Below are 23,099 nucleotides of genomic sequence, written 5' to 3'. Positions count from 1 at the left end.
CACCAGTATTGTGCAATCTTTTGTAATCTTTGGACAGTGGAAAAGGCTTTTGATCTTTATAATGCTCATATTGATAACTAATTAGTGGAGTTTTATGTAATCTCTGATAGAGCTGTTCTGTTTGTCCCTTGAGAAAGCTTGAGGATTGCGATTAATGTGTAATAGTACAAGGGATAAAGAGAGTGTTCTGTAAAACCACTGAGCCCAAGTTATCCAATGATGTTTCAAGGAAACACCATTTTGCATTTCAGATCCTTGGTAATCCTGACTGTGAAATGACAATAAGGGAGGTCATGAAGTCATAACTTCAACCAGCATCAACTAACCTCGACACCTTCAGACAGATTTGACATTACAGATGGTCATAGGCCAGCTCCTTGTGACTTTTTCCACTGGATTTTCAAGTTTTCCATTGGCACATTTTACATTATATGATTCACAAAGTTATGGAAACCTTTTTCCGCCTCAGTTAAAATATTAAAGTAAGAATTAAATCTGTAAGAAATAAAGTTTCAATTTTGAGATGTAAAGTTAAAATTACGAGAAATAAAAAATTGTGAGATAGAACTTTTGCAAATGTGAAAAGTCATGATTATACATAAATAGTCAAAACTGTAAGAAATAAAGTTGGAATTGTTTAGAACTAAATAACAATTGTGAGATGTGAAGTTGCGATTACATGCGAGCCGCAATTACGAGATATAAATTTGTGATTATGAGAAATAATTGCAATTGTAAGATACAAAATTGCAATCGTAGGAAAGTCACAATTGTGAGATTTTTAGTGTAAAGTCAAAATTATGAGAAATATTGTAAATAATATTTTTACTGCAAGTCAGAAATGGGCTTTCATACAAAATTGTGAGCATTACAGTAAAAGCTTGAAAGAGATAAGAGTTTACATATTTCTTTTCATTTTAATTTATTTTTCTTTTCTTTTTTTTCCTTTTATGTTTCCCAGAGCTCAACTTCGAATTCTCTGGAAACAAACCCCAGTACGGATTATCGCCTGCTGTGTGATTTCTGAGAGTTTGTGTTTATGAAGTCTCCCAGGTTGTTGTTTAACAGACCCCAGTGCGGAGCCAGATTAGGGCCCAATATGGGAAACGGTGATGACGTTTGCTGTTAGGAGAAAAAGGTGTGAATTCCAGGTCACTGTCTGTGGCAATGTCTCGTGTCAGTGGGTTTACTGTATGTTTATAATGGTCTTGCTTTTATAATATCATATGCAAATTTGTTGTTATCTTTGGTCATAAAATGTAAATATAAATGGATCAGGTTAGGAGGGACTTACATGAGCTGGCTGGCAGGAGTCTAATCTTAAAGCTTAATCTCCATGGCCATAAGGCTTTATGACATGACTGGAATGGACCAGTAACAGGGGATGCGGATGGCACCAGGGCAAAGATTAATCAGCGGCACATTATTTAAAGGCCAGCATAAGACAAAGTCCCTAAGTTGACGCCGTTTCAGTCACAGAATGAGGCGGCTTTCTTGGAGCTTCGTGAAACCCCTAATCATCATCAGCACACCATTGGCATTGCTACCGCTGCCACTGGTCATCAAAACAAAGGTTAGACATGCTTGAACACGTATTTGACAATCACATGTGCAGAGACTTTCTATATGGTCAGCTCTGAATGAGAATAATGTAACGAAGTAAGAATAATGAAGCAAAAGCTTGTCTTTTCTTATTATATTATATTGCATGTTTTCTGAAATACTTTTGCATATCCTTTTTGCCTTTGAAATGTCTTTAAAAATAACTTTGTCTTTTTCTCTCACATCACTTTCAAGCAAAAGCTATTTTTTTTTACAAAAAGACATTTTGATAGACATTTGTCTGTTTATCTTATGAATGGATATAAACACTGATTTCATGTCCACTAGGAAGCAGAATGTGCGTACATCCTGATATTAATGGCTGTGTACTGGATGACGGAGGTCTTGCCTCTGTCTGTGACGGCACTTCTCCCCGCGCTGCTTTTTCCTCTTTTTGGGCTCATGAAGTCCTCCCAGGTATACTTTCCTGAGCCAGCTGCTTTACTCTTGGAAAACCATCTCATGGAAACCTGACTGCAATATTTATGGACTACTAATGTGGATAACTACTGCAAACACAAGATGTCATTGACCGGCCATTTTTCTTTAGGTTGCATCTGTATATTTCAAAGACTTCCACTTGTTGCTTCTTGGGATCATCTGTCTAGCAACAGCCATTGAGAAATGGGGTCTTCATCAGAGAATTGCCCTCAGATTGGTGACTGCGCTTGGAGTCAACCCTGGCATGTAAGACTTTTATTTTATTTAGATCTGTGGTATTTTGTGATGATTTATAGAAGGATCGGCAGATGCAAACACAGCTTGTTTACTGTGAAATGTGTTTCACAGGTTGATGCTGGGGTTCATGGTTGGCTGTGCTTTCCTCTCCATGTGGTTGAGCAACACCTCAACTGTGGCAATGGTAATGCCAATTGTGGAGGCAGTGATCCAGCAGGTTTTGAATGCAAATGAAGAGGCTAACAAAGACCACAAGGGGGCGTTAAGTGGCATCTCCAACCCTGCTCTACAGCTTGAAGGTAAGCTGGTGCATCTTTCATGTAACTTGAGTAATACATTATCATTTTAACCTTTAACCTTCTATTTAAAAGGGCAACATTTAACATTAAACATCTGTTTTCAGATATTGAGGCCCAGTGTGACCAGTCTGAGAAGATGAAAAGGTAAACATGTATAAAATTACCAAAAAAACAACAACAAAACAAAACAGAAAATGTATTTTAAGTTTTTTTTTTTTTTTTTGGTACTCTTATAGCATTGAAGCAGGTATTACGGAGCCAATTCAGATAGCTCCTGAGGAACCAGACACTGTTAAGGTCAGTAAAGCACACACTCTGACATTAAAACTCACAAACACCTTAGTCCTCACCTTAATATAAAATGGTATTTCTCAATATTTTAGGCACCAACTCCACCGTATAATGGGAAGTACAGGACCCGTGAAGATCACATGATGTGCAAAGGATTGTCACTTAGCATTGCCTACTCTTCATCAATTGGGGGGCTGACCACATTATCAGGAACATCCACAAACCTTATATTTGCTGAATACATCTATCAGTGAGTTCAGTACTTACCTTTAAACTGATGTGTGCAACTTTATTAGTATTAATATATATTGGTCCCATTTTTTCTACTATATTATCTGATTTGGTCAGTCTATCCATCTAAACTCAGCATGCTGTGCACTTTTATGACCTTCCTCAGGTACTACCCAGAATGCACCATCATTAATTTTGGAAACTGGTTCGTGCTTTGTCTTCCCATCTGCATAATTATGCTGATTTTGTCATGGATATTCCTGCATTGGATGTTCCTTGGTTCCAAGTGAGTGATCGTAATGTCTTCTATTCAATAAGTCGTTCCCTGACCCCCCTCTGTCCCTCATTTTTACTGTTTATCTCAAGATTTCATTTAAATTCATCATTTCAAATCACGCTGCCATTTGCATTTTTCCCACCTCACCACTTCAGCTTCATCTACGTGTCTTCAATCTTCTTCATCCTGCTCTGAGTCTCTCTCACAGCCTCCCGATCTCATCGCTCTAGGATAATCATTTTTCATTGAGCAGACTTTTTCATCTCACAACTGCCGAGATTTTCTTCTTAGAATCACTCACAGAACATTGACGCATGGCGTCACGACAGAGATGCGATTGTTTGCATGCGTAGTTTAAATGGATTTTTGTCATATACAAAGATTTCTGTCAATTCGTCCACTCATCAAAATTAACTACATGTATGCATTGAAATGGCAGTGAATGAACCAAACAATAAAAGTATATCTGCTTCTCCATTCATCCCTAGCTTTCGTGCCAGTCTGTGCTCCAGACAACGATCCGAAAGGGAAAAAAACACTGCCAAAGTGCTTCTGGATCAGTACAACTCACTGGGGCCCATAAGGTTGGAACTCTTCTTTTACATTTTTTTAAGGCTCTTAAAAGTGTAAAATTGACAAATATCAAAAATGTATTGCTCAATGGCATGTTTTTGGGGTAGTTTTTCCCCCTGAACAGTGGGAGACCTATACCTACAGTAACACTTACCTTTAAATGTTAATGTGCATTATGCAAGGTTTGAAGGTTTCCGAGACCTGATTATGTCTATTTTTTAAAATTATTATCATAGGTTAATTCTTCTTAAAGGGGTCCTATTATGCTTTTTCATTTTTCAACTTTAGTTTGTGTGTAATGTTGCTGTTTGGGCATAAAAAAGATTTGCAAGGTTACAAAGCTCAAAGGTCCACACAAAAGGGAGATATTTTATTTAACAGAATCAAGAACAGACTGCCAGACTGGGGATAGAGGTGTTGTGATAATGTAAAATAAGATGAAAAATAATGTTTTTTGAACAATCAAGCATGAACACATAGTACACCCCAAAAACAAAATCAAGACTTCGTAAAAGGGCATAATAGGACCTTTAAAACTGGAATACACCACACAACTTTTAGCCATCATGCAGTTGCCACCTTTAAAAATGGTTCATAGAAAAACTGGGCATTATTCCCTAAATGAGTGTGGACTGTCTGAACACAACAAACTCGTGCAGAAACACGAACCTCGTAGCTAGGAGACGGATGACAAATGAAAACAATACGTTTTAAAATATAATGTTTGATATGTTCTGACTAGATGGATTTCTCAGAAATCTGTCAACTCTGACTGTTCAAAATCTGCAGACTGATGCTCTGACCTTTTTGCAACTAGTGTTGACTCCTCCAGAATGCAAATCAGGGCAAATGTTGTTGTGTTTAGGACAATGACATGCTTGAATTGCTGACCATTTCTCTATATCACTGTTTCGCTTCTGATCCAGCTCCCAGGAGATTATCACCTTGATCATCTTTATTCTGATGGCAATATTATGGTTTACGAGAAACCCAGGTTTCATGCCAGGCTGGTCATCACTGTTCTCTGAGTGAGTGTATTTATATTTTTATTAATGGTTTTTGATGAAAACTACTGCACTTCAGAAGTCATCATCCTCTTCAATACTTGTCTTTATTTTGTCTTATTTATCCTTTGTATGTTGTTATTTCTTCAGTCAACCAGGTTACGCTACGGATGCCACTGTAGCGCTGTTGCTGGGTTTCATGTTCTTCATCATCCCTGCACACAAACTAAAAGCAGATCACTATGGTACGGCTTATTAATTTCCTTTGTGCATGTGTGAAAACCTTCAGAATGATTAGAGGCTCACTGGTAGCAGTTTTGTTTCTGATTAACGTTGTCGATCCCTGTGACAGAGGCCTTGATAACGTGGAAGGACTTCCAGGCCTGTATGCCATGGGAGATCAGTCTGCTCGTGGGTGGCGGTTTTGCTTTGGCTGAAGGAACAAAGGTAGGATCATGATTTAATGGAAACTCAACTATATCTGTAAGAGAAAAAAGAGAAATGAATATAAAAGTGCAAGACCGCATTAATAGATGAATCAATTACGGGTACTTTTTACAGGCCTGGATTCAATTAAACAGGCCAGTCTAATTCACTGGTGGCTTTGGACAGACTTGGACAGCTCAATTGCTCCCTTTACTCATCATTTTAAAACATTCATTTCCTTGTAGAAGAAATAAATGAAAAGACAGATCACATCAAAGCCTCGTAACAGCGCGCAGCCCATTAACGTCGCGAGGAGAACAACAATTTTACTGTGTCACTCTCAGTCTGCTTCCATTTAAGCTAATGTTCCATTTAAGCTAATTACATGCCTCCATTATAAGACTGGCACTGAAGCACGTCGTTTCAGCATAACGGCTCCTTCTTCATGTCAGTCGCAAAAACGGGAAACAAGAGCGTCTACTTCTTAATATTCTCCTGGTGTAGGTGGGCTGGGGTGGGGTCTTATCATCAAGGCTCCAGCGCTGTTTCGATACAGACACCCAAATGTCACGGCAAGTCCAGTCTTTAATATGTTCAAAGCAGAAAGGGTGACTACTGTGCTGCATTCTCCATATCAGGCTGTCTGCATGCCATATCTTGACAAACAGTTAAATTACAACTCCAGACCCCGTTGACAAGCGTACAAAGAGATGTTGGTACATTTATCAAAGTTCATGAATATCTTGGTTGGACACTTTCACTCACCTTCCAAAGATGATCTGACAATTTTCCTTTATTTTTCACCCGACAGATTTCTGGTTTATCGTCTTGGGTTGCTGAATTGCTGACTCCCTTGGGAAGCCTTCCTCCTTTAGCTACTGTCACCATTGCCTGCCTTATTGTTACCTCTATCACAGAGGTGGCCAGCAATGCTGCCACAACGACAATCTTTTTGCCAATACTGGCCCCCTTGGTACGTGTTATTTCAATATATGTAAAATATAATGAATGTTACTTTCATGTCACTTTTTTGGGCTATTCTCATCACAAATGATTTTTGTCAGGCTGAGGCAATTGGAGTCAACCCTCTGTACATGCTGGTTCCCACGGCCCTGTGCGTGTCCTTTTCGTTCCTGCTTCCGGTTTCTAATCCTCCTAATGCCATTGTCTTCACATACGGTCATCTTACAAGCTTGGACATGGTGAGTCCCTAGGGTTTTGTTCTTGTATTTTGCATTGTAGATTTCATAATGCATCAAAGGTAAATACTTGTATACAGTAACTAAGCGTTGAATGGTTTCCTTGTCACTATAGGTAAAGGCAGGGCTGGGCTTAAACGTTATAGGCATTCTTACAGTCCTATTAGCCCTCACAACATGGGCAACACCTCTGCTTAACCTGGACACCTACCCAGACTGGGCACCAGTGGTAAACAACACTGGAGTATGACCATCAATGTGAAAATCATAGAATTGTGGACAGTTTAGTAATAAAGTTACATGGGATCCCTCACAGTTGGCTGATTTGTTGACAGGGCAACTTCCACAATCCAAATGTTTTACTTGTTTGGATCACTTGGGCAACCAGCATGCGTTTAGAAATACAACAGACTGAATGCTTTGGGTTCCAGATGTTCGGTTTGAACATCATTGTTTATATATTTTTGTATTATAAGCAGTTTTATTAATCTTTGTGATCATTGTGTCAAATTTGTAATTCCTTTTGCCATTTATTCTTTTGAGGGGTTCAAAGAGACTAGTAAACGCTGTTTAAAACAGGATGCTTTGGTGAACAATGTATGTGCACAATTAAACAGTACAATGTTTATACAAAATGTATTATATTCAAAATATTTTTTAAACTCTAAGAAGAATTTGTGTGACAGGGTTAGTCTCGTCGGTAAACATAGCACTTAATGTTATATATGATTGTATATTTTTGTTATACTCTAGCATGTACATATATATATATATATATATATATATATATATATATATATATATATATATATATATATATATATATATACAGATAAGTGAACTGTATAGTAGAATGTTGAAATTACACTGTGAACCAAGGAAGGAGTAAATGACAGACAACATCTCATGTTCAACTTTAGACACTGACTTATCACAGACTTGCACATAACAGTGGCCAGCAAATAATTAGGTAAATTACTAAAAGTTACTATCAAAAAAGTGGCCATTTTTAGCTTTTTCTCCTGTTGAGTTTTAAGGGCATTAGTCAGAGTATTCAATAGTTTTAGGTCAGATAACAAAGACATATTTCGTTAAATTTACAATGTGTTTTTGTTTGTTTCAATACTATTTTAAAATTCACCTCACAGAATACTGCACTTTGAATGAAAACTCAGTGTTGTTTTTAGTTAACATCTATTGTTCATATATGTGCTCCTTGTGAGATGTTTCTTGTTACGACTAAAACTGCGAGAAAGTTACTTTTGTCCTTGTGTTCTTTGAGAATTATTTGTCTATATGAGTCCATGTGGACACAGCACAAAGTCAAATCAGTCTGGAGTGGACATGTGCTTCACTGTTTTTGCAAGAAAAACAACAACATTTAAATAATATACAACCAGAACCATTCATAGTCATCATGTTCTAGCGGGACTTCATACTGATTTTAAAAAACAATGCTTTGAAAAACTGTGTTGATTGAACTGTGCACTGAGTGGATTGTCTCGTCTCTAATTACTGAATCCCAAAATTAAATGTTTTGACACATCTAGTCAGGGTGGCAGCCTTATCAAAGAGATTCAAGAGGCAGATTAGCTTTGATGAAATGAGGTTACAGAGAAAAACGATCATCCATTTATGTATGTCTGCAGTGGAGGCTGTTTGAACAGAAGTAATTCACATACACAGAAAACAGCTCTGAAAGTATCTCAATAAAATAATGTCTTCCCATTTTCATTAGGAGGGAAAACTGTACAATAATAAAAACTTATACGACTTTAGAACTAATGTAAAACAAAAGAGGAGGCACTAATGTGCCATCTAAATGGGCTTGGGCTAATATTTGTTCTCAAAGTGAGGCAGTGATGAGAACTAATTCTGTAATCCACCCACATTATCAAAATTTATGCTTGGATCCGTCAGCCATTGTAATTCAAGGTCACTGTTCAGTAATGTCTGATTTAATGACAGCCTGTATGAAGGGTCTAATCTGATTATGTATTTAACACTTATTTCTTATATCTACTTAATTATGGTGCAAGGACTACTGAGTTGAACCTTTAGGAATAGCTTTTCTCCAAGCGCTGTGAGTCATCAACATCATATAATTTCTCCCTGGGTACACAGGTCAGCAAGCTGAATATGAACTGTGGTTTGCTTTAATTGTTCAGATATTTTAACATCAAATTTCCATTATTAAATTAGGTTTCCATTGACACTGGGCGAGGTGCCTTTTCACTGTCCGTGATCAATTTATTTCTGAATCTGCCTTTTCACCCTCTCCATTAGAAATGAATGACTTCTGGTTCAGTCTGTGGAAAGCAGTGAAAAGGTTGCTTTAGTCAGGGCTCGCTGTCAGCAGAAGGTGAGTGACCGTTAACCACTGTTTCGAATATTTCCCGCTTGTAATTAATGCGTGCCGCACTTACCTCAAATTACCTGTGATTGAAAATGGCTGTGAGGGTACATTTTGTAATGATTGTAATATTTTTCACTTTGCTGTCAATCATTCACTTGATGGAATATTTCAAAACTTCCCTTACTCTTGCAGCCACATCTATTTTCTGATGAAGTGTTCACTGGCGAGGGCGAGACAACCTGTCACTCACGAGATCGCAGCAATAGCAAGCGACAATTCAATGATCCAATCAATTCCCGATGGACAAAATCAAGTCCTGCCCTACACATTTTTTCTTGTTTGAGAAGCTGTTTCACTCGGATATACGTCACTCACAAAAGGGAAGAAAAGACTATCCCTGCATCCCAATGTCCATACTATCCATCTTAAATAGTATGTGAGATTAGAATAAGTAGGCTATGTCCTAAAGCATAGTAGGTTGAAAAAGTTTGTCAAAAGTCCCCGGATGATCTACTATTTCCGGTAGATTTTTGAAGTGTGGATCCATGCACACTCTAAAGGCTAATATTGCCCACAAAAAAAGTAGGCTATGTGACAAGAAATGTATGTCCGAATTTACAGTACTCATAATAGAGTAGGTAAAAAGTACCCGGATGACCTACTTCTTCTGGCGGGAGTCTGAAGTGTGCATATGATGGACACTTTACTATCCCATGAGGCCACGGAGAGGATTTGTGAATGACAGTGAAGCGACATAACTGACACTGGTAGGTCACATGATAATGACAACACCATGGCGAATATAGTAAATCCAGATTACACACATTCATACTATATAGAACATACTTTTTTTTTTAAGCGGCTGTGAACTAATTACTATTTCAAAATAAGTTACTAAGAGAGTAGCAATTTTGGATGTAGACACACATGCTGACTTTAAATTCCATTATTTCTTCCTTTTACACAGCCATGACTTTTTGTAAATTATACACTTATGACTTATCAATATCTGTATATATTTGTATATATGTACATAAATATAATTTTTTTTTCTAACACAGTTTCACATTTTTCTGTTCTATCTATAGACTTCATGCCAAAAAAAACAAAAGAAAATATATGCACAAAGAATTATAGTGAGCATTGATTGGCATTGATTTTGATAATCAATCAAAATGAATAGGTGCAACGCTGAATTTATGAATATCAATGTGCTAACCAATATATTGTGGTGTAAAATGTAACATGAAAAAGCATTAAAGTTGTATCGGAATCTACAGACTGCACCTTTAAGAAGGGAACCTCCCACGTGTTGCATGTTGTCCATGCCACAGGTTGCCTACCTGTCTCGCATAACTCTGCACTCCACACACTCGCGCTCTCTTCTCAAGAGAGATAAAAAGAATGTGGCTTAATCCCATCGTCACCGAACCGTTCTCGGATTGACTCCGCCCTCAAAAGTCTCGCGACTGACACATTTTGTCATTCTCTCAGAAAAAAGAAAAAAAAAAACTCAGCTTTTGTGGTCGAGGTAGTCAGAAACCTCTCGGGTTTCGTAGCTTTTCCCACAGCTGTGAGGAGTTGTCGCCTCTTGACTGTCGACTATGCTGGACCCGTCCTCCAGCGATGAATCTGAGGGAGAACTACCACCTGAGGACGAACCGCCCGTTAAACCTGGGAAACCTGTTAAAAAGAGTACCAAACCCGAAAAGACGTCGGACGCCCCGCGTACCCAACCCAAGGAACAGGTCCCTTCTCCCGCTGAGGCGGACAAAACCGAGCAGGAGAGAATTAAGAAAGAGGAGACGGAGAGGAAAATTAAACTACAGATTTATGTGTTTGTGTTGAGATGTATCGCGTATCCATTTAACGCTAAACAGCCCACAGATATGGCTCGTCGTCAGCAGAAGGTGAGTGACCGTTAAACCACTGTTTAGAATATTTCGCGCTTGAAATTAATGCGCGCGTGCCGCACTTCACCTAACTCAATCCACTGAAATTGCCGCTTCCAAACTTTGTCTTTTTACAAAAGAAGGTTTTTTACAGGTTTTAGAAAAGATTTGTATGTCTGACAACTGCAAATGGTTGTGCATCACACTTCTGGGTGACTGAAATATGTTTGTTTACTACCCTTTTACCTGTGTCAGGTATTAATTATTTAGAGGATCAACCTAAGTCAATTAAGCATTGATAAAATGAAATTTAGCTCTGATGAAGATGAAATTTAGCTCTGTAGCTAATTCTGGGACAGTTTCTTACTGTCCATTGTCCCTGTTAAGTAAAAAAAAATAAAAAAATAGTGCAAGCAAAGGTTAGTATCACGCTTTAACCCTCTCTATTGCAGGCATTTTGAAGTTAGAACATTTTTGATAGCTTTTTTTTTTTTGTGCAAAAGACTGACTTCCTTTAACAAATCCTAAATGCACAAGCATTTGCAGTAGCCAGCAGCCATATCACCCTGTAGCCCAAGACTGGTTGCCCACTGAAGCTAAGCAGGGCTGAGCCTGGTTAGTACCTGGATGGGAGACCTCCTGAGAAAACCAGGTTGCTGCTGGAAGAGGTGTTAGTGAGGTCAGCAGGGGGTGCTCACCCTGTGGGCTGTGTGGGTCCTAACGCCCCAGTATAGTGACGGGGACACTATACTGTCAAAGAGCACCGTCCTTTGGATGAGACGTTAAACCGAGGTCCTGACTCTCTGTGTTCATTAAAAATCCCATGGCACTTCTCGTAAAGAGTAGGGGTGTAACCCTGGTGTCCTGGCCACATTCCACCCATTGGCCCCTGCCAATCATGGCCTCCTAATAATCCCCATCCACTGAATTGGCTCTATCACTCTCTCTCCTCTCCACCTATAGCTGGTGTGTGGTGAGCGCACTGGAGCCGTTGTACTGTGGCTGCCGTCGCATCATCCAAGTGGATGCTGCACACTGGTGCTGGTTGAGGAGAGAACCCCTGATATGATTGTAAAGCGCTTTGGGTATACAGTAGTACATATGAAAGCGCTATATAAATGCCTCATTCATTCATTTTTAGGTATGTTGCTTAACATGTGACAATGGAATGAAATCAATCATGCTTTTATTTATTTAAAAATGTGTAGTGAAATTGAGTGATGTTAAATAATGTTAAACAAGTTTCTTATATTAAGGATTAGTGTGATTTTACACTAACTGCAACATGACAATCTTTATAGAATTAACCTTTTACCATAATTCACCTGAAATGTAAATTCTAAAGTTTGATATTTTAATAATGAATAATGCATTTATAAAAAAAATTACATGACCGCTGATATATGCACAGTATTCCTCATCTCGTAAATAACATGGCATACCAATATGTTACTTATTTATGATGTGAGAAAAAACGATTAAAATTGCTTTTCTGAAGGCAGTTCTCCAGAGCAAAAATGAGCAACTCTGTGCTCCATGCCAGAAAAGGATCCTAAAATGACCACCAGGATGTAGTGTGACCAAGAACAACTTTTTATTGCTTCATGGCATCTCTTCATATTTCTGTTGTCAGATTATATGCAGCATGTGCTTGAAATGTGTACAAATGGATTTGTTACTCTAAGGTAACAGGGTGCAATATCACTGTAAATACAAAAATATAATTTTGATCATTTTAGGGGCCATTTGGGGATCTCAGACTACCTCACTGGTAGACTCCTTTAGATAACCTCTCGGCACCCTTTCGAAAGGTCAGTTCTCCAAGGAACATGAAACTTCATGCAAGAACTCTAAAGATCAATAATTCCCTCAGTAACCCCATCAGAAGGGAAATGCTTTGAGGCACTTGAAACTTATTTTGAACTTCTTGTGAACACAATTTGAGGCACCTTCAGAAGGGTGCCTTGAGGCTCTCAAGAGGGTTCTGCCAGTGTGGAAGACTGAGGAACCCCAAATGTTGCCTCAAGTATCTTTTCATTTTTACAGTGAATGTTGCACCATGTTGCTTCAGGGCAATAAACCAGTTGTCTTGCAGATGAGATGCATACTAATAAAGAATGGGATGGGGATGGGGATGGTTAAATGATTACTCTTGGTCACACTGCATCATGGTCATTTTAATATAATTTTTTGGCATAGTATATTGTGCAGAGACTGAAAATTCTGTCGTTCCAAACCAATGCTTTCATTCATCTTCGGAACACAAATGAGAGAATATTAAAAAATCTTTTTGACCATCCATTGAAAGTCTAGCTAATCAGCATTTTCAGGCTTAGGAACAACATGAGTCGGATTGAATGATGACAGAATTTTCATTTTTGGGTGAAATATCTCCTTAACGGAGACACATTATGCCCCTTTTTATAAGATCCGATGTAATAATTCTTAAGTGTCCCATATGTCTGTGAAGTTTCAGCTCAAAATACCCCACAGATCAGTCATTTTACCTAAAATGGGTGGAAGTAAAAACACAGTTTTTGTGTTTATCATTGTCTGTCAGCAGACGCCCCAGGGATTACGTCATCACGTTGGAAACGTCACGCGTCACGTCATCTATCTAAGTTATTTGTCTGTGTACTCCGGTTCAAAAAGGCAGGGAAGGGTGAAAAATTCCATCTCATTTTCTCCCGTTTTCTCCTCCAACTTCAAAATCGTCTGACATCTTTGTTTTAATTTATTATTATTATTTTAAAAAAAAAATGTTGTGACGTTTCCAACGTGATGACGTAATGCCTGGCGCTTCGCCGACCAGCACAAGACGAACAATTGTGGTTAAAAATTATATAAATTTGTTTTTTTTTAAATGACCGATCGTTTCGTTAGATAAGACCCTATTCCTCAGCTGGGAACGTGCAGAGCCCTTTGAAGCACATCAAAGCCCTTTGAAACTGCATTTATTTGGACTTCAAAACGTTGGTTGCGCTTGAAGTCCATTGTGTGGAGAAAAATCCTGAAATGTTTTCCTCAAAAAACTTAATTTCTTTTCCACTGAAGAAAGAAAGACATGAACATCTTGGATGGCATTTGGGTGAGTAAATTATCAGGAAATTTTCATTTTGAGGTGAACTAATCCTTTAACGAGGATTAATCTATATTTAATTTATAATTTATGCAGTGCAGACTGAAAATATTATACCCAGTTGAGTTCACCTCTGACCGCTCGGGTTGACGCCTAAGTTATTCTGTCCGCATAAAATGCCTAAGAGTTATAGTTACCTGACAGCAATCTAACCCCGCCTAACGGTAGAGATCCACTTTTGCGACACGACAGTCGCGTGTTGTCGCGACGCCTCCCCACATTTGTACATTGATGGGCGTTCCTCAAGTTTACCGCTATGGGCGTGGTTTTGAGCCAGCGGCCAGTCTAGAACAGAGGACCTGCGAGAGACTTCCCTCCGTCTCCATATGCTCTACTTCTATTGGATAGTCGCGTCGTGTTCAACGGAATTCATTTGCATAAAGATGGGCATCGGTCAGCTTTTTGACGCGCAGCATTTTTCTAAATGAAGCGTCGCCTTCCCAGAATGCTTTGCGGGCGCGTCAAAGTCGCATGACGTCACCCATAGGAATAAAGCGGAGCGCGGCGCGACAGAAGTGCCGTACGGAGTGGGTGGATCCGCACCGTAAGAGTCTCACAAAGAGTTGAACGACGTCTTTTTCCGTTCGAACACTATCACTTGGGAATAAGGTCTCTTGTGTTCTTAACCCACTCCACACTATCACTTGGGAAAAGAAATAAAAAATAACTTGTTCCACTAACTAACTTGCTGCACAGCAATAATAACCGACAAACTTCAGACAATGTCTTTGAATATGCTTTAATCACGGCCGGAGGATCTCAGACAAATTTCAGAGAGAATCCCACCAGCAAAAAAGAATACAACAGTTTTTATAGAATAGAGCATCACAGTCCCGCCCACAGCCGGTGCCGGAAGTAAGAATTCAATACAATTTCTCCATTGACAGTTGGGGTATAAGCCATAAAAACGTAACCATACATGGTAGACTTAAAACCAGCTTCGGCTGTACTAAGCGATTGTATATGCTCATATAAACGCCAAAAGTTCATGGGGCACTAACCTTGTTTTAAGATAAATGCCTTTTACTTGCGATGTCTTGGATAAGTACTTCATTACCCACAATCCTGAACAATCCCACAATCCCACAGTGATGCATCTGATTGGTGGAAGTCGTGTAACTGTCTGGTTAAACCCCGCGAAGGTCCGTGAAGACTGAAGATTGCTTAATGGCGTAGGGCTAGTTCATTGGTCGCACGTCAGATTCGCCCGCGCCATTGGATGTGCAGTTGCCGCAGCACAGCCTATGAGCGAGCCAGATGCTCAATGTGTTAGCTGTGCAGCTGCAAATGCGTTTTACATATAAGCTTTAGTAAATCGAGGAAAAGGAGTTTCCCTGCACAGGAAAAAGTTTGCGTGGCCGTCGTCAGATTTGGAAGTCGCTCAAAAGGCTCTTTCGCGGTTGTGGCTTCAGTCGACTTCAGTGAGGCGCGGTGGTTTATGGGATGAGTAGTTCCTTCGCTCGGAAATGAAAATATGTACACAGTCTTGTACCTTGTAAACTTTTTTTTGATTTTCTCTTAGTTTTTTCACTCGAAATGATATGTTGTATGCTTATGCAGACTGATCTCATGAAATGGCGTATGTATGACACGCCAATTCGTATTTCCATTTTTGGCGTGCTATCAACACGCATAATCGCTTTTCAGCGTGTTTATCAACGCCTTTGACTTAACGTTATATTACTGTATTATGTATATATAAATATATGACCTACCCCAACCCCGTCCCTAAACCTACCCGTCACTGGGGTTAATACCATTTATGAGTCTTCTCCTACCATCCTAGGAAAAGAAATATCGCTCCACAGATGTAGATATAGATTTTGCTTCGTTTCGCTCGGACATTTAACGGCGTAGACATACACGCGGAATCACTCGGACATTTAATGGCGTAGACATACACGCAAAAGATTTCGGCGTGGACATACACGCGGATATTTCAAAATGCGTATAGATAACACGCCACTTGAATTGAAAGTGGCGTGTATGTTTACGCAAAGTCATGATGTCATGTTGTCTTATGAGTTCAGCCGTAGCTGGTTATCCTCAGACATGCTCTAAAACTTTTTAGATACGGATTTTCCCAAACGTCAATGGGAGAAATGAATGGGAAATGTCCCTACAATTTGATTGGTTCTTCATATGCAAACCCTTATGTTACTAGGTAGAAGCAGCTTAGATCTCTAATCTAGTTTTCTTTTCTCTCTCTCGATTGACAGCACTAGTTTTTTTTTCTCTCATTCGGTGCCGTTCACACACAACGCGTCTTTGTGCGAGACGTGGGCAGTTGAAAATGCAAGGTGTCAAAATGCGTTTTTTAAAAGTTTAACTTGAGCTCTGCATTTTTAAAACGCCGTTTCCTGCGCGAGATGCTGTAAAAGATGCGAGAGGCGAGCGCTATGGTCAAACACATCCGTCTAGCGCGTTTAGAAAGGCAATGGAAAAACGCTTTCTGTGTTCATTGATACAGCCATTAACAGAACATTTAGACTGTTTATCATGTAGCTGAGGCACTCTTGTGTTTCCAATAGCTGCTCTAGCGAGGAGGTAAACATGACGGACTGTAAAGGGCTCACTCAGGGCAGGATCTAATCTAATAGGGTAGATTCCGTCACCAGTCGTGGTCGGGGCCTGTTTCATTGTGACGCCAAAATGTATTGAAACGCAAACTCATTTTGAGACACTGTTGTGTTTATGATTTATGGGGAATATATAAAAAAAAGGAGTGGGTGGATTTTTTTTATCATTATAGCGTGATTGTGTACACACGGCCAACTCACATTTTTGTTCAAACGTTGATTTTTTTTTTCATAAATCCACTAATTAAATATTTGAACGAGCTTTAACCCTTTCATGGATAGTGGTCACTACAGTGGACATCTATTAAAAAAGCATTTTCTTGAATTTGCAAGGGTTTTGATGGCAAAGTTGCACATCAATCTCTTCAGTGGACCCTGGTGCATCATCCTATACATTGCAACCAAGTTGCAAGCTGTTGTGTTTCGAGTTTTTCCCCCTCCAAACCAAGATGGCCAATGGTCAGTCAGACATGCCAAGTTACTCCGGAATATCCACCCATTCCTTCTATCCTAGGAGACTCTTGTAGGTAAAAAAAAATATTGCAGCATCAAACAATATCTAATGAGTCATATGACAGTAAAATTTTCCAAGTTTTGATTTTAGATTGGGAGAAAAGTCTGATTAATCACCTGTCCACTATAGTGGACCTCATGCATCAATGGCTATATTTCAGCTACAATTCATACTTATACTGTGAATATTGTTTTTGAAAATAATTCATCTGCAGTGACTTTTTTTGACTGTTTACGTAATGAATGTTGCTTGTAATGCATTTATTTACTCGTAACATCAAAAAGTAATCTGATTACGTAATGCATGTTACTTGTAATGCATTGCTTTACTTGTTAGATCAAAAAGTAATCTGATTTCGTAATGCACGATATTGTAATGCGTTACTTTACTCGTAACAACAAAAAGTAATCTGATTACGTAATGCACATTACTTGTAATTAATTACTTTACTTGTTAGATCAAAAAGTAATCTGATCAGGTAATACATGTTACTTGCAATACATTACTTTACTCGTAACATTAAAACAAATCTGATTATGTAATGCATGTTACTTGTAACACATTACTTGTAACATCAAAAAAGTTATCTGAATGCATTATGCATGCCCCAACACTGCTAATTTCAGATGAGATTGAAAAATACGTATCGCTAGATTTTCTCAGAAGAGGCCTATGCTAGAAATGTGTATATCTTGAACATAATCAGAATTATCAGCTAATAAAGGTAAATTGACATACTCTGGCACACTGGAGGGAGGATCTGAGTGGTTTCCACTGTTGTACCTTGACAGGCAGTAGAAATTTCTGATGGAATCACGTCCTCATGTTCTAATATCAAAGATATCGAAGTGCAACTTGTATGAAGTTCAATTGCCTTTGCAATATTTCAGATTTATATTTTTTGCATACATTTTATAGTTTTCACATGATTTGATATAATTGTATTGATTAGTTTGTTACACATACTTTATCTGTTTGATTATTGTATTATGTTTAATATAGTATCTCTTCAGTTTAAACCATAAATGCATGCTGTCCACTCAACTGGACACCTGAAAATCTCTTTGGAAGATTTGTAAAAAAATAAAATAAAAATCAAATCTTGTTTTTCATGCCCTAAGAGCAATAAAAACACATAGGAAAAAAGTCCTGACTGAGGTTATCATAATTCATGCATGTATATCATTGAACAGCAGCTTTGTTTTGAAATTGTTTCTCTCCTCTTGATGTGATGTAGAATCACTTATGAGAACAAACACAGATGCTATTTTTACCAGCACACACCCACTACCTCTAACATACAGCTTTTGGACTCATCCTATTAGTGTTTTTAGAATCCATTCACTTCAAGAGCTGGAAATATAAGCAACTATTATAAAAAGGACTGATAATAACCGGTTATCAGCTCTGCACCTGTGGGACCTGTAAATTACATTCTGATTCCTGGTGCTAATCTTAACCTTTCAGAATTACGGCTGAATCTTAATTTTATGCATAAACTACCCTCCCACAAACAACAAGTGGCACATGAGAAAAGAGACCCCTTTCTTCAAAATTATCTTGTGTTCTTGAATCTTGGTGGATTGTCGAGGAGAATTGTACCTGAGAAAGCCATCAAAACAATGTTGATTGGCTGATGGCACCATAAGCGACTATCCTGAACTAGGATAAGGGCAACAGACAGGTAAAAATATAAGGGACATCTTCTACAATATAATGAAATATTTGCATCAGACATTAAATCCATTAAAAATGGCCATCAATGGAGATTACTTTTTGTTTGTGAAGCCAGGCAGTGTAGTTGGTGCATTTACCAGCAGGGGTTTATAGGGTCATGCTAGTAAAAACCAGCCAAACCTTGACACCTTAGTGACTATTTAGAAAGGCACTTGCCATGGATCCTGGTATAGTGGCCTACATTATTATAATATTTTTTTCTTTTCATTTTTAATTCATAAACCACATTACAACTACAAATAAATACCACCTTGTCAGTTAAGTGTATCTTGGATCCTCTTCACATTAAACAAATGTACACTGTTTCATAGAAATAGTAAAGGAAGAATCTCTGGAGCCCTACTGACTTACAAGTGTACATGTTTTTTTTTTTTACATGTTTTTACTTGTACATGTCCAAATCTTTTTTTTATTTTTGTTTTGTGTGACCAATGACCATAAAGAATGGTACATCGATGACAAGTTAAACAGTAAGACATTGTCCATTATTAATCCCTTCCATGATCCATTGGACAAGAAACAAGCAAACGAAAAGGTAAAATAAAATGAAATAGATCAAATAGAAAAAAAAGTTCCTTCTAATAGCTGACAAATATTATTCATTGTCAGTTACCAGTGATCAAGGTAGGATGTAGTTCAAAAGGTTGCAGGTGGCGCTCCTGTCTGGGAAAAATGAAGCCAATTGGGCATTGGTTAAGTGTGCTCTGATTAGTATTTTACATGGAAGAGGAATGTGCCTGGTTCAAGATGTTATGCCATAGATCCTCTGAGATAGCAAGTCCTAGGTCATGGTCCCACGTATCTTTAAAAGTGTCAGTATGGTCCGATTTATTAAATGAAATATGACAGAGATTAGATTTCTATGGTTGACATTTCAAAGCAAGAAAGTGGTCCATGTGTGTTTCCGGGGGATGATTAGGAAAGTTAGGGAACTGCTTCTTTATGAAACGTCTAATTTGGAAGAACTGAAATAAGTGATGATTGGGTAGGTTATATTTTTTAGATTGGAAGGAAAAGGCGTCAAATACTCCCTTTTCGAAGAGGTCAGTAATCTTGAGAAGGCCATTAGATGACAAAAGGTGAAATGCAGGGTCTGAACTGGATGGGGAAAAAGTTATTGTTAGAGATAGGCATGTGAATAGAGACTATGTAAACCATAATGTTTCTTAAATTGAACCCAGATTTTGAGGGAACTAGTGACTAGTTCTAAGCAGGGTCTCAAATAATCCTAAAGGAAGTTGAGAACAAACAATAGTCAAGTGTTAGCCTGACGTCGTCATACTCAGATTCTAGTTAGAATGTGAGTCTGATACTGCTCCATTGGGCTATGATTAAGGGGCGTGTTTAAACCGAAACAGGAAAAAAATGCCTCTGCACTCAATTGGACAGACCTACAACTAATCAGAGAAAAGGAGTCAGTGACGTATGTTGAATCCCGTAGGAAGGACGGCAAAAACACCTTTCTGTTCCTCTTTTAAAATGAATGCGCTGTCGATATCTTCTATAACAGACGCGATGGCGGAATCTACACATCTCAATTCTCCAGCGGCAGCCACCTTTGTTGTAAACGAATTCAACCCTATCGCTCTTTGGTGACGTATAGAGCTATCATCGTTAAAGCCCGCCCTGACAATTTGATTGGTCCGAACAGCTTTGGTTCGAGCATAATTGCTCCACAACGGATCAAGTCCAGACCGAACTTCCCGACCTCAAATGTTGTGGGCAGGGCTAATTTCGGCTGGCATCCAGGCTAGTCAAGTGTGCTCTCAGACAATGTTTCTGTATGCACCCATGGTGGAAAGTTGTCAGAGTAGCTATCCCTGTTTCAGAAGAGAAGTTTATTAATGTTGCAGGCCCAGTAATATTGCTGGAAGTTTGGAAGTGCAATGCTTTAGGTAGGTAGGCATAGGTATTTCTTAAGGTGAGTGTGTTTATTCCCCCATAGAAATGAGCGCAAAAATTGGTATGTGTTGAAAAAGGTAGAGAAATTTAGGCAGAATAACCATTTTGACCAAGTTAAAGCGACCTACAAGAGATAAAGGCAGAGGCCCACCTACACATATCCAGCTTGGATTTTATCCATGAGCGATTGAAAACTGCTCGCAAATAAAGTATTGTAAGAATTTGTAAAGAAGACCTCTCTGGTATTTGAAACCGTCAGAAGCAATCTTGAAGGTTAGGATTGTTGGAAGTTTTTAGCTTCAGAGTTTTTGTCGATTTATCTTGTAGCCTGATAGTTGGCTAAATTTGTAAGTGTACATGTTCTTTATTAAGATTATTTATTTGAAGTGACAGAAGCTTTACAATGGGTCTCATTCATAAAACATTCGTAAATATACGAGTAAATATGTGAGTGACTAAAACTGAGACTAAAACTTAGTCTCATTATTCCTGCGTTGACCAAAGTGCGCATGTGCTCGGAACGTACACAGATCGCCGCATCTTTTCCCACAACTTCATGAATGAACTCTGTGACATTATTCTGAAGTTTCCCCTCCACTCCGAATCACTAAACTCTTTCATCACTGTCTCTTCTCTGTATCTTCATCCAGAGACTGCGCAAAGAATACGATGCAATGTAGTGCGATATTCATCACTGCGTCGAATAACCTTTCAGAATAACCTGTGTTTTGCATTTGATGAAATTAGATTAAAACAGTGGCCAGTAACATGCTACTGTTTCTGAGTTCATTATTTGTATAATGGCGGTAAAAATAACCACACGTCTTAGCGAATAATCAGAATAATGAAAACTGCGTGTAAACGGGAGTGAAGAGGTTTGCTCGTGTCATGTAAACATCCCAATTAACTCCTTACTTTGATTATTGGAAATAATCGCATTGGTGCACATGTAAACGTAGTCAGTGTTCACAAATATGAGTCTATATGATCCTCCAGGTCATAGTGTGCGAAAACAAACAGAAGAAAGCTGAATTATGCATGCCCAATAAAACCCCATGACCTCCATTGAACTTAGAATTTGATTGTTCAATCAAAATGCTTCAGGGCACAACATGGCCTCCCCATAAAAGTCAGACGACACAAGTATTGCCCTTATTTATACGTAAATCGAGAAGAAATAACTCTTCCTTTAGTCTGTGTTGAATAAATATTCTCAGTTGGAGGAGATCTTGAGAGAAGCTAGGGGCATATTATTGATTTTTCTGTCATGGCTCATAGAAATAGCTTTGCTGCCTAAATGAGAAGGTAACCTTCCTGGCTTTGCAGATCCGATCAGGTGCTACTCAAGTATTCCTTGAGGCACTATTTTCCGCATGGATATGGTGCAGGTTGTGAGAGGACTCCTTTACTGTGCTGCATGTGATCAGCCATCTTTCACTTTTGATATTCCACTCCACATGATAGAAGAAAGTCAGTGTAAGTATGCTGCCGGTTACCCCTTTACAGTCACTAGGGATACATACACACATCTTTTGTCTTTTGAACAGTCCAGAGTGTCTGGATGACTTTGTTCAAGATTTTACATATATTGAATGCATTATTATACATAATCTTACTGCGCTTCTTTAATCTCAGTTACACTGTCAAAGTAACACTGCCTTTCAGAATCTGTAAGCCTGTTATCGAAGGTATCATTCTGAACGCATGACCCTTGCCCTCTTTGAATTTAAATTTATTTTGTTATGACTTCTCTTACAGTATTTTTCTTTCTTATATACACCTAGTCTTCGTAACATTTAGCTATGGGTTTAATTAAGCCAACATTTATGTATTTTTGTCAACCCACTTTTGGGTCATTCAAGTATACATTTCTGAGCTTTTATTCGGAGCACATGCTGATAGACTGAAATTCAGTGCGAACAAACAATGGATTTGGATATGGGCATCTTGAACGTGTTGTAAAGCCTCATTTGGATTAAAATATACTACATACAGTTTAAATGCATGCTATGTAACTCAGGATTGGCTTGTGTACTAACTAATACTTTTGGGATAAAAGGAGATTTTTATGACTATTTATATAGTTACATAGCTTATTCCAGGATAAGATTTTTTGTGAGTTCCCATGGTTCCCTTGGCTCACTTAGTGCCGTCAGTGAGATAAGACATGACCAATGAGGAGAAAAAACAAAAACACTTTTTAACATGTTAATAGGTAAAAGATATGGCACTATCCAGAATCGTGTTTAGTGCGCAATGGAACCAGTGTTCAGATCCTGATTTAAACCAAGCAAAATTGCAATTGAACTTGACTGTAAGAGATCACAAAAACAAGCATTTTTGACTTTTTGTGAGGAAAAGTTGTGAGTTTGTACAGACATGAGGGTGTGTAGAAATTTC

At 38.5% G+C, this 23,099-nt stretch overlaps 2 protein-coding genes and 1 pseudogene across 2 annotated transcripts in view; all 3 read left to right on the top strand.

Moving 5' to 3' along the window:
* Positions 1-963: 963 nt before the first annotated feature.
* Positions 964-7,225, top strand: slc13a1 (solute carrier family 13 member 1). Its single transcript, XM_056271913.1, has 16 exons — positions 964-1,176; positions 1,480-1,573; positions 1,891-2,019; positions 2,153-2,289; positions 2,392-2,579; positions 2,684-2,723; positions 2,816-2,876; positions 2,963-3,120; positions 3,268-3,387; positions 3,867-3,962; positions 4,878-4,979; positions 5,106-5,200; positions 5,308-5,402; positions 6,193-6,354; positions 6,446-6,583; positions 6,696-7,225. Exons 2-16 carry the CDS (start codon positions 1,481-1,483, stop codon positions 6,828-6,830), a joined length of 1,749 nt encoding a protein of 582 aa, XP_056127888.1. The 5' UTR covers positions 964-1,176; position 1,480; the 3' UTR covers positions 6,831-7,225.
* Positions 7,226-10,289: 3,064 nt separating this feature from the next.
* cadps2 (Ca++-dependent secretion activator 2) overlaps positions 10,290-23,099 on the top strand; it is a 162,104-nt gene continuing 149,294 nt past the window's right edge. The window contains exon 1 of the mRNA XM_056271902.1: positions 10,290-10,846. Coding sequence (XP_056127877.1) covers positions 10,541-10,846 — 306 coding nt within the window. The 5' untranslated portion in view covers positions 10,290-10,540. The remainder of the gene's footprint in view (positions 10,847-23,099) is intronic.
* LOC130105762 (5S ribosomal RNA) lies at positions 11,377-11,493 on the top strand (annotated as a pseudogene).

The sequence above is a fragment of the Rhinichthys klamathensis genome, unplaced genomic scaffold (assembly GCF_029890125.1).
Source record: "Rhinichthys klamathensis goyatoka isolate OS25496 unplaced genomic scaffold, OSU_Roscu_1.1 h1tg000328l_1, whole genome shotgun sequence".
Lineage (NCBI taxonomy): Eukaryota > Metazoa > Chordata > Actinopteri > Cypriniformes > Leuciscidae > Rhinichthys > Rhinichthys klamathensis.
This window is presented reverse-complemented; position numbering and strand designations above follow the sequence as displayed.